Below are 12,842 nucleotides of genomic sequence, written 5' to 3'. Positions count from 1 at the left end.
ATCTCTGTGTATCATACACAATACTCATTTTATGTTCTCTGTTACTTTTATAGAAGTGACCATCCAACCAGCTCCAGAAGAGGAAGCAGCTAATGACATTTTTCCATTGTCAGAATTGCACATTGAGTGCTTGGATACATCGCTGCCGGCTGTCGATAATGATACGGAAGAGACCATCCAATCCGCGTTAGAGGAGGATAAAATATCTGAAAATCTTTCATTGCTAGTAGCGGACATTGAAAGTGTGGAGCCAACGCCACTAGCTGTCCATATTGATACGGAAGAGACCATCCAATCCGCGTTAGAGGAGGATATAATATCTGACAGTCTCTCATTGTTAGTAGCAGATAATGAGAGCGTGGAGCCAACGCCACTAGCTGTCCATATTGATACGGAAGAGACCATCCAATCCGCGTTAGAGGAGGATATAATATCTGCCACTCTTTCATTGCTAGTAGCAGATAATGAGAGCGTGGAGCCATCACCACCAACTGTCGTTACCGACACAGAGGAAACCACCCAACCATCGCCAGCAGAGGATGCACAAATTGAGATCACTACTGTCACAGAAGAGACCATTGAACCAGCTCCAGAGGATTTAGCTATTGACCCTGTTCCTTTGCCAGAAGCGGATGTCAAAAACCTAGAGCGAACATCATCAGCTGGGTATTCACATCTTTCTCATCAATATCAATGCCGTTAGCTTGTACTGTGTGTTATAGGAGCATTTTGTTTTTGGCATTTGTTTTTTCCCAAGGCAAAAGACTGTATGAGTGATTTTAAATATACATATTTTTAAATATGTTCTTTTATTTTCAGAATTCATCAAGGAGCTTGGCTGAGCCTTCAGGATTTTGATTGTCTCTCTGTGTTGGGCAGAGGACAATATGGAAAGGTGGGTTTTGGGGTGAATGCCAATTCTAGTTAGATATAAAAGATATCTAAACAAATGCTATCTAACAACAATTCCAAATTTTAAATTTCAGGTTCTGCTTGCAGAGTACAAGCCTACAAAGACCACAGTCGCCCTAAAAGCCCTGAAGAAAAAACGCTTAGTTGCTCATGACCAGATTCATAGGTCAGTAAATGAAGAGTAATTAAAACTCTAGTTGGTTTAATATCTATTTTAGGATAGTAGTCCTGTTTGCTAGTTTTTGTTTCTGATTGAAGTGTTCCTTTCAAGAAAGTGATTAAATTGGCTATTCCTTTCTATTTCTAAGGCTTATATATGAGAAGAACACATTTCAGACCATAAGCAGCACACAACACCCTTTCCTGGTTAATCTGCTCGCAAGTTTCCAGACTGAAGACCATGTCTGTTTTGTGATGGAGTATGCCGCTGGTGGTGACCTACTGAACAATATTAACAACAACATAGAGTTATTTGACGAACGAACAGCTGTGTAAGTGTATATATTTTGGGGATCATGATCACATATCTAGAACTCCAAACCAAATTATGTCAGCTGGAGAGTTAAGGTGGACTCGAAATTGGATGAAGCCTAGACCGATTATGATAGAAGCTGACTATTAGAACCTCAGATACAATGCAGGAACTATGTCTGAGCATAGAGTGACAGAGGATGGTGGAATCAAATTGTTCAATGTTACAAAAACGTAATTTCCTTTACTGAAATAAAACAAACGTATTGTCTTTTCTGCAGGTTTTATGCGGCATGTTGTGTGCTCGGCCTGGAATTTTTACATAAAAATAATATTGCTCACAGGTAAGTGTACAGGGAAAACTAAAGATGGACATACAGTTATATTGTCCCCAGAAATGTTATCTGTGTTTTTTACTATGATTATAATATTTTCAGTGTTTTGATTGATTAGTTATATTATTATATTAACTATTGTGTCTTATATTAGTTAAGTCCATAAATCTAATCTTAAAAAAGTCTAAAGATGAAAACCCTGTAATCCAAGTGCCTCTAGTGATATTGAATAATGAATAAAACTATTTTCTACATTTTAATCCAGAGATCTGAAAATGGGTAACATCGTCATAGACAAGGACGGATACGCCAAAATTGCAGACTTCGGTCTTAGCAAGCACGGTAAAAATAGTTTTATTTTTAACTAAAGGCATTTGTCATAAAGTTACATAATTTAGCTTTACCTACAGACAAATAACATCCAACTGCAGACTGAATTAAACGTATGAATGAAACACAAATAAATCAAGTAAAATATTAATATAATTAGAAACGAGGCGCCATTGTACGAATTCAGATCCAGTTGGAAGTCCAAGCAACGCTGGAAGTCAGATTAGATGCTGGAAGATGATACAGATTTGTTGAAATGTAAAAATATGTAGAAAATTAGCAGATTCAATGCACCTCCTTGCAGCAGTATTCTAACACCACCTAGAAAAAAAATTATAGAAAAACTAGTCAAAGTATTGTTATTTAAACATTTTCAGCCTCAGTATTTCTTTGTACCACCGGGTTATCTCCTAAGGAGCCTCTTAGATTTATAGCCTTAACCAACTGTATGAGGTAATTCCTAGCCTTAACCAACTGTATGAGGTAATTCCTAGCCTAAACTAACTGTATGAGATCATTTCTAGCCTTAGCCAACTGCATGAGATAATTCCTAGCCTTAACCTACTGTATGAGATAATTCATAGCCTTAATCAACTGTATGAGATAATTTCTAGCCTCAGCCAACTGTATGAGATAATCCCTAGCCTAAACTAACTGTATGAGATAATTCCTAGCCTTAACCAACTGTATGAGGTAATTCCTAGCCTTAACCAACTGTATGAGATAATTCCTAGCCTAAACTAACTGTATGAGATCATTTCTAGCCTTAGCCAACTGTATGGATAATTCCTAGCCTTAGCCAACTGTATGAGATCATTCATAGCCTTAACCAACTGTATGAGATAATTCCTAGCCTTAACCTACTGTATGAGATAATTTCTAGCCTTAGCCAACTGTAGGAAATAATTCCTAGCCTTAACCAACTGTATGAGATAATTTCTAGCCTTAACCAACGTATGAGATAATTTCTAGCCTTAACCTACTGTATGAGATAATTCATAGCCTTAGCCAACTGTATGAGATAATTCCTAGCCTAAACTAACTGTATGAGATAATTTGTAACCGATGTACATGTATCTTTTCTCTTTTTCTGAGGGATGGGATACAAAGATCGAACCAACACGTGTTGTGGGACAGTGGAATGCTTGGCACCGGAAGTGCTTCTGAGAGAGCAATACACAAGATCTATTGATTGGTGGAGTCTCGGCGTAATTATTTATATAATGCTGGTTCTACAGGTAAAAATAACTTATTTCTACCAATTGGCATTCCTCTTTTGGAAACCGAAATCCTTTGATGTCATACAGTCCGTTGATGATCATGATAATATTTCAAACTATAGACTGGTGAGGCTTACTTGGCAAACCTGAGCACCATAACCACAACAGCTCATTGTAGTGCTTATGTATATATCATAACCCAATACCTCCCTCTCCACTTTATCTAAACTTATTTTATCCTCAATTTCTTTATATTATATTTATTGGGTCTTGTTTGGCAAACCATTTACATTTCCCACTGTAGCGCCCATGCCAACCCTGCAGGGCGGTCGCTCTCTTTGTCACAGTTGGGACGACGTTTTTATATTGTCTGCCCTATCTGTGTTGTGGGACATTTATACAGAGCAGATTATGGGCTCTCAAGAGTGTGAGTTCTATAAACCCTATTGTCACCTTTGGTTACACTCTGCACCATATTGTGCTTTCATTTCTTTTTACATATACAGTGTTTTATTGTTTAATAAGTTTGCATAAGTTGTTGTCTCATTGCAGTTTTTATTATTGAGTGGTTGTGATTTATATATATTACAATGTCTAGCACAATAATACATAATTTGTTACAAGAACCAACTCTTGCTTCTTGCAGCCTTGCTCTCCGAGCTCTAGGTATGAAAATTCACTTTTTCTAACTGTATTTTTCTATTAGAATCCCTTCTCTGGTGATGATCATCGACAGATATTGTATAATATAGTCTATTCTGAGCCCGACTATCCGGAGTACTTGTCCGATGAAGCGCTATCAATATTAACAAGTGTAAGTTGAGAATGCATTCTTAGTGCTTTCTATTTGTGACATAACTAGCAAGCTGAGGTCAGAAATTTCCAGTCACTATTGATGACAAGCTGCCCTGGGATGAAGGAAGTCTGAGAGCCATTTTCTCAGTTGTTAAGTCTGGTAGGAGACAAGCTATGGTGACTTTATAGTTTTTCAGAGCTCCAGGACTAAAGTTCCTGCATGGAGCTCTGTTTTTTAGCAGTATAAGTTAAACGTATATTTGGTAATTGAAATAAATAGCAAGCGGTGAGCATGACTCATGCCATCGACCCGGGCACCAGAACACGATGACATGGTGACATATTGTCCACCGTTTATTGAGCTCTGTATTAACGTACACAGCCCGAGCTGATGAAGGTGGATTTTACAGAACCTGCAAGAAAAATCCTGGAATTCTCATGTTTATCGGTTCACCGATTTCCATTTATTTTTATTTTCTTATACAGTTTTTGAATAAAAATCCCAAAGCCCGTCTTGGAGCCAGAAGGAATGGAGCCCGTGATGTGAAGAAACATCCTTTCTTTGAAGTAAGTCCATGTTGTATAAAGTCCAGCCATGGATGTCCATTTCTTGTCTGATTTAGCTTAAAGTGATACATTCTAACAGTCAAACAGACATTGGGTTTTATTGTTGGGACTTTTACATAAATACTCAGTATCCCATGAGTTCCTGGGTTTATGTGCATGATTTAGGGAATCATAATGAAATTATACCCAGCTAGAATCATCCAACCACCACCCACTTGTCTGCAGCACCCTGTATGTCAATAAACACTTCGAATGTGACAATTTCCACTTTAATCCTTTGCGATATATAACATATCAGCCGTTCCCTGAGCAGGACAAGTAATAAGCCAGAGTTAAATAACAAATATCTGATGCAAATAGAATTCCCATATTTAACGCTCGATTTACTAGTCTTTAGGGAATGACATTTTTACAAATTCGTGATTTAATAGTAGTTTAAGAATATTTATCAAATATTGGAGTTGGAAGCCGTGGCTGAAGTTTAAAGATGGTGAGGTGCTGTCTTAGGGTTTATACCCAGAAAATGGACATTTACAAAACATATATGCCAAGATATTGACATAATTAGTTGATCAGCATCTCCAGCCAATAATAAGGGGATAAAGGGTGGGGGGATTGGAAACTGCAGATTTAATAATGACAAGTAAAACATGTTATTTCAAACGCACTCCAACAGTTCCTACCACGTCAATAGATGACAGATAAAATGTGTTGTTTTTTCTAACACACACCATTAGTGCTCACCACAATAGATTTGAATTTTTTGTAGTTTTTTGGGGCCTGTTTTACTTGTCCCTATGGACTACTTGTCTTCCTCATTTCCCTTCCAACCTTATTTTTCACAGGAAATCGACTGGATTGCGTTACTGCACAAGAATGTAAGACCCCCAATTGTACCATGCATTGCCGGACCGGAGGACGTCAGCAATTTCGACATTGATTTTACATCACAGGACCCCTGTCTAACGCCACCAGATGAGTTACTGTCAAAGGAAGAACAAGATCCATTCCAAGACTTTGACTGGGTGGCCGAATGGATGTGAATGTAGAGACAGACACCAGTGTGGACAGTGGTGGATCCAGCCTCTCTACCCTCCTTCCCCCCATACAAACACTGCCCCCCATACACACACTACACACACTGCCCCACAAACACTGCCCCCCATACACACACTACACACACTGCCCCACAAACACTGCCCCCCATACACACACTACCCCACAAACACTGCCCCCAAACACACACTGCCCCCTATACATACACTGCACATACTGCCCCACAAACACTGCCCCCATACACACACTACCCCACAAACACTGCCCCCATACACTCACTACACACACTGTCCCACAAACACTGCCCCCCATACACACACTACACACACTGCCCCACAAATACTGCCCCCCATACACACACTGCCCCACAAACACTGCCCCCATAAACACAGCCCACATACACACACCCCATACATGCACTGTCCCACAAACACTGCCCCCCATACACTGCCCCACAAACACTGCCCCCCATACACTGCCCCACAAACACTGCCCCAATACACACACTACACACACACATTGCCTACCCATACACACTACACACACTGCCCCACAAACACTGCCCCCCGTACACACACTGCCCCACAAACACTGCCCCCATACACACACACTACACACACTGCCCCACAAACACTGCCCCCCCATAGACACACACTACACATACTGCCCCAAAAACATTGCCCCCATACACACACTGCCCCATACACACACTGCCCCACAAACACTGCCCCCATACACACTGCCCCACAAACACTGCCCCCCATACACACACTACACACACTGCCCCACAAACACTGCCCCATACACACACTTCACACACTGCCCCACAAACACTGCCCCCATACACACACTACACACACTGCCCCACAAACACTGCCCCCTCATACACACACTACACACACTGACCCACAAACACTGCCCCCTCATACACACACTACACACACTGCCCCACAAACACTGCCCCATACACACACTACACACACTGCCCCCATATACACACTACCCCAAAAACACTGCCCCCTATACACTGCCCCCCGTATACACACTGCCCCACAAACACTGCCCCCATACACACACTGCACACCCATACACACACTACACATACTGCCCCAAAAACACTGCCCCCGTACACACACTGCCCCATACACATAATACACACATTGCCACACAAACACTGCCCCCCATACACACACTACACACACTGCCCCACAAACACTGCCCCCATACACACACTGCCCCACAAACACTGCCCCCCATACACACACTGCCCCACAAACACTGCCCCATACACACACACTTCACACACTGCCCCACAAACACTGCCTCCATACACACACTACACACACTGCCCCACAAACACTGCCCCCATACACACACTACACAAACTGCCCCACAAACACTGCCCCCATACACACTACACACACTGCCCCGCAAACACTGCCCCCCATATACACACTACCCCATAAACACTGCCCCCCATATACACACTGCCCCCCATATACACACTGCCCCACAAACACTGCCCCCATACACACACTGCACACCCATACACACACTGCCCCAAACACACACACACACTGCCACCCTCACATACACACTGCACCGCAGTTCTCTCACACAAGCTGCCCCACACATGCACTGCCCCCTAACACACACTGCAACCCTGACATACACTGCCGCCCTCACGCACTCGCACAAACACTTCACCGTTCACACACACACTGCACCTTTCACACACACTTCACCCCTAACACATACCACTGCTCCTATGCCCTATATCCCTGCAGACCCCATGTAAGTTGTCAAACTGTTCTTAAAACGGTTTGACTACTTACTCTGGGATGGGATCCTGGCACTACTGGCGCCATAACTACTACACTGAGCTATAGTGGTTATTGTGCCTAGATTATTTCTTTAAATAATCTACAAGTGCCCTTCCCGAGATCAGGTTCTGGATCCGCCACTGAGTGTGGACTTATTAACATCTGTCAATTTTATTATTCCAATAAAAGATTTATTGATATTTTCAATTAATGGAGTATTTACATGTGAAAATTTGTCCAACACATCACGAGGATATCAATTGGTTTATCGAAATAAAGAGACAAAAAAGGTAGATAGAAAAGAGAAGAAAGAAGAGTGAAAAATTCAGCAGACGGTAGAATGGGTCGTACCTTTCTAGAAACAGTATTTGTAGGTGTCTCATACATTGCTAACATTTATCGAAAGTGGACCCATTTCAGTATATGACCCGGAGTGGAGGATTGGAGCAGCAGATATCTTACCTTGCTGTCATGGATTGACAGAGAATCACTAAAGTGAAGTTCATTTCTTAGTAGAGGCGGTGGGACTGGTGGATCGCTGCCTCCGCTTTCTCAATCTGCATACGAGGACAGGCTTGCAGTCACCAGCCCTGTGACAGTCAGCCAGCCACCACTGCCAACCTCCCCTCATACAGAGCACAAACTGCAACCAGGTAGGAAGCAAGGTACTTTCCCATGGTAAGTCTTGGAAGAAATAAGACGGTCAGTCAGAGCACTTTGATTGGTTGCCTTACAAGGAAACTGTGGCGGCCACCCGGATAGGAACACTGGTTTTGCCACCAAGAACGTCGTTTCCCCCCTCTCAGGAACTCTGCTGCATCAAATTCAGTAGTAGCGCTGTTGAAGAGTATAGGTTCCCATGAAATATAACTCCAGAGCAGGTATAGCTTTCCCCCGCGGACATCACTCGAGACTAAATGCTGGGAGTGAACTGACTTTATTAGGGGCCACACACGGCCTTTTATGCAAAGACCCCTATATGGGGTTTCCAACACAAACATACAGGGTCTTTTCTCCCAAGATCCTCTGTGCCTGTGAGATTATTGCATGAGAAAAAAACAGAACTAATTGTGTCTCAGGTACAGAAAAATCTACAATATTTTATAACTCCCTGTTGGGCTGCTGAAAATCACACAGGGTGTGGAAACCCTGGAAGCTGCCATGGACTTATGCACTAACATGTTTCTGCTTTCCTTTGTCTCTGTATAATCAGCTGCTGGGAAAACTCAATAAAGTCACCACTCAGATGGATTATAAACCAGTAGTGTTGTCGCGAACCCGGAATTTTCGGTTCGCGAACGGCGAATGCGAACTTCTGCAAATGTTCGCGAACCGGCGAACCGGCGAACCGCGCGAACCGCCATTGACTTCAATGGGCAGGCGAATTTTAAAAACAACAGGGACTCTTTCTGGCCACAATAGTGATGGAAAAGTTGTTTCAAGGGGACTAACACCTGGACTGTGGCATGCCAGAGGGGGATCCATGGCAAAACTCACATGGAAAATTGCACAGTTGATGCAGAGTCTGCTTTTAATCCATAAAGGGCAGAAATCACCTAACATTGACACCTGTCCTCAAAGCCCAGCCCTGATACACACTGACACAGAGCAGAATAGAGACTGTTCCCCCTACATAGGGTCACTTGGCAGGTATGGATTGACACCTGTCCTCAAAACCCCTGATACACACTGACACAGAGCAGAATAGAGACTCTTCCCCCTACATAGGGTCACTTGGCAGATATGGATTGACACCTGTCCTCAAAACTCGTGATACACACTGACACAGAGCAGAATAGGGACTGTTCCCCCTACATAGGGTCACTTGGCAGATATGGATTGACACCTATCCTAATGATCCCTGATACACACTGACACAGAGCAGAATAGGGACTGTTCCCCCTACATAGGGTCACTTGGCAGATATGGATTGACACCTGTCCTCAAAACCCCTGATACACACTGACACAGAGCAGAATAGGGACTGTTCCCCCTACATAGGGTCACTTGGCAGATATGGATTGACACCTATCCTAATGATCCCTGATACACACTGACACAGAGCAGAATAGAGACTGTTCCCCCTACATAGGGTCACTTGGCAGATATGGATTGACACCTGTCCTCAAAACCCCTGATACACACTGACACAGAGCAGAATAGAGACTGTTCCCCCTACATAGGGTCACTTGGCAGATATGGATTGACACCTGTCCTCAAAACCCCTGATACACACTGACACAGAGCAGAATAGGGACTGTTCCCCCTACATAGGGTCACTTGGCAGATATGGATTGACACCTATCCTAATGATCCCTGATACACACTGACACAGAGCAGAATAGAGACTGTTCCCCCTACATAGGGTCACTTGGCAGATATGGATTGACACCTGTCCTCAAAACCCCTGATACACACTGACACAGAGCAGAATAGGGACTGTTCCTCCTACATAGGGTCACTTGGCAGATATGGATTGACACCTGTCCTCAAAACCCCTGATACACACTGACACAGAGCAGAATAGAGACTGTTCCCTGTCCACAGAGACCATGATACACACTGACACAGAGCAGAATAGAGACTGTTCACCGTCCACAGAGACCATGATACAAACTGACACAGAGCAGAATAGGGACTGTTACCCCTACATAGGGTCACTTGGCAGATATGGATTGACACCTGTCCTCAAAACCCCTGATACACACTGACACAGAGCAGAATAGAGACTGTTCCCTGTCCACAGAGACCATGATACACACTGACACAGAGCAGAATAGAGACTGTTCACCGTCCACAGAGACCATGATACACACTGACACAGAGCAGAATAGGGACTGTTCCCCCTACATAGGGTCACTTGGCAGATATGGATTGACACCTATCCTAATGATCCCTGATACACACTGACACAGAGCAGAATAGAGACTGTTCCCCCTACATAGGGTCACTTGGCAGATATGGATTGACACCTGTCCTCAAAACCCCTGATACACACTGACACAGAGCAGAATAGAGACTCTTCCCCCTACATAGGGTCACTTGGCAGATATGGATTGACACCTGTCCTCAAAACCCCTGATACACACTGACACAGAGCAGAATAGAGACTGTTCACCGTCCACAGAGACCATGATACACACTGACACAGAGCAGAATAGAGACTGTTCCCTGTCCACAGACACCATGATACACACTGACACAGAGTGTCCGCGTGAAATAGGGCCGTGAGTAATGACGTCACGGGTAGCCTGCCCATAGTATCGCATAGGGTGGAAGAGCTGATAGGACATCTGAAACGTATTGGGATGGAGATGCTTAATTGTTCTCCAAAATGCTTGACACCACCCCATAGTGAATCTCTGCAAACTTTAATACCATCAGAGGAGGAAGAATGTGGCAGCCCACTGGGATTATTCGAAAAATTTCAAATTGATGATTTTCCAGACCCTGGGGTTGACATTAGTCCAGATTTACATCTTGTGACCCATGAGGATGTTCCAGGCACTACTTGTGAAATAAAGACAGATAATAAAGTGAATGATCCTTCTCCTTGGGACTTGCACCCTGTCGTTGAAGGTGGAGTAGGCAATGGCAAGAGCATGCTGTGGGTAGTCAGTGCAAACACTCTCTTCCCGGTGAATAATGAGGAGACTAACTATGATGACGTTATTTGCGTTGAAAGTAATGATGCCAGAGATCTTTTGAAACCATATGGAAGGAACGAATTGGTTAAAAGAAAGGCAAGAGACCACCTGCATATAGACAAGAATACGCATAAGAGAAAGAAGAGAACAGGTGAAAAAGAGAAGCTGCAGACTGCCTATCTGCAAATAGTTGAGTTATGTCCTGAAGATGTCCGTGTTACCACAGTGCAGACTCTGTTTGATACACTACTGAGGAGAGTCAGAGAAACCCCAGATCTTCACGTATTGGATGAGTCGGTGCGTGGAGTTGCAGAGAACGTAGAACAAGAAATATTTAAACTTTTCCTGTGTACTGACAGCAGATATACATAGGGTCACTTGGCAGATATGGATTGACACCTGTCCTCAAAACCCCTGATACACACTGACACAGAGCAGAATAGAGACTGTTCCCTGTCCACAGAGACCATGATACACACTGACACAGAGCAGAATAGGGACTGTTACCCCTACATAGGGTCACTTGGCAGATATGGATTGACAAATCCCTGACAAACAGCTACCACATGCAAGGAAGGCAGCAGGGGCGCAAATGACCCACTCCCGACGCGGGAAGGTAGTGACGACAAATAACAATACAGGACTCTTTAGAGGCCCTGTAATTGTAATCAGTCCACTTGAAATCCTTTAACTTTGATCAATTGGAGGGAAGTCTGGTGCAGAGCCACTGACCCATGCGCAGGGCCAGCCTTAGGCCTTTGGGCGCCCTGTGCAAGAAATCTTCACCCTGTCACACCCATGTGCAAGAAATCTTCACCCTGTCACACACACACACACAGGCAGACAGCCATACACACGCACACACACAACTGCGACTGACTAGGTTTGTCACCTCCTCAAAAGGACGCAAGAGCCTACAGGCATTGCACATGAGCGTCCAGTAACGTGGCAAAAACATTCCCAGCTCCCCAGAGGCTGTCCTAGCACCCCGGTCATACAAATATTCATTAACAGCTTTTTCTTGTTGGACAGGCGGTCGAACATTAGGAGTGTTGAATTCCAACGTGTAGGGCTGTCGCAAATCAAGCGCCTCACTGGCATGTTGTTTCGCCGCTGGATATCGGCAAAGTGAGCCATGGCCGCGTAGGAACGCCTGAAATGGCCACACACCTTCCTGGCCTGCTTCAGGACGTCCTGTAAGCCTGTGTACTTATGCACAAAGCGTTGTACGATCAGATTACACACATGTGCCATGCACGGCACATGTGTCAACTTGCCCAACTTCAATGCCGCTATCAAATTTTTTCCGTTGTCACACACCACTTTGCCGATATCCAGTTGCTGCGGAGTCAGCCACTTTTCCACCTGTGCGTTCAGGGCGGACAGGAGTGCTTGTCCGGTGTCACTCTCTGCTTTCAAGCAAGTCAAACCCAAGACTAAGTGACACTGCCGTATCCGGGATGTGGAATAGTACCTGGGGAGCTGGGGGGTGCCGTTGATGTGGAGCAAGAAGCAGCGGCACAAGAGGACTCAGCCGAGGAGGTTATGGAAGAGGATGGAGTAGGAGGAGTAGAGGAGGTGGCAGCAGGACTGCCTGCAATTCGTGGCGGTGTCACCAACTCCTCTGCAATGCCACGCATTCCTTGCTTGTCAGCCGTCAGCAGGTTTACCCAATGCACAGTGTAG

The 12,842-nt window shown here is 44.1% G+C and overlaps 1 protein-coding gene across 1 annotated transcript in view; it reads left to right on the top strand.

Annotated features, from left to right (window-relative positions):
* The window catches only part of LOC134610519 (serine/threonine-protein kinase N2-like), a 34,580-nt gene extending 28,836 nt beyond the window's left edge, over window positions 1–5,744 (top strand). Inside the window, exons 10-19 of the mRNA XM_063453486.1 lie at window positions 54–666; window positions 820–895; window positions 987–1,078; window positions 1,221–1,403; window positions 1,665–1,727; window positions 1,984–2,060; window positions 3,144–3,286; window positions 3,975–4,082; window positions 4,550–4,630; window positions 5,476–5,744. Coding sequence (XP_063309556.1) covers window positions 54–666; window positions 820–895; window positions 987–1,078; window positions 1,221–1,403; window positions 1,665–1,727; window positions 1,984–2,060; window positions 3,144–3,286; window positions 3,975–4,082; window positions 4,550–4,630; window positions 5,476–5,673 — 1,634 coding nt within the window. The 3' untranslated portion in view covers window positions 5,674–5,744. The remainder of the gene's footprint in view (window positions 1–53; window positions 667–819; window positions 896–986; window positions 1,079–1,220; window positions 1,404–1,664; window positions 1,728–1,983; window positions 2,061–3,143; window positions 3,287–3,974; window positions 4,083–4,549; window positions 4,631–5,475) is intronic.
* The last annotated feature ends 7,098 nt before the right edge of the window (window positions 5,745–12,842 follow it).

Source organism: Pelobates fuscus, chromosome 5 (assembly GCF_036172605.1).
Source record: "Pelobates fuscus isolate aPelFus1 chromosome 5, aPelFus1.pri, whole genome shotgun sequence".
Taxonomy (NCBI): Eukaryota; Metazoa; Chordata; class Amphibia; order Anura; family Pelobatidae; genus Pelobates; species Pelobates fuscus.
This window is presented reverse-complemented; position numbering and strand designations above follow the sequence as displayed.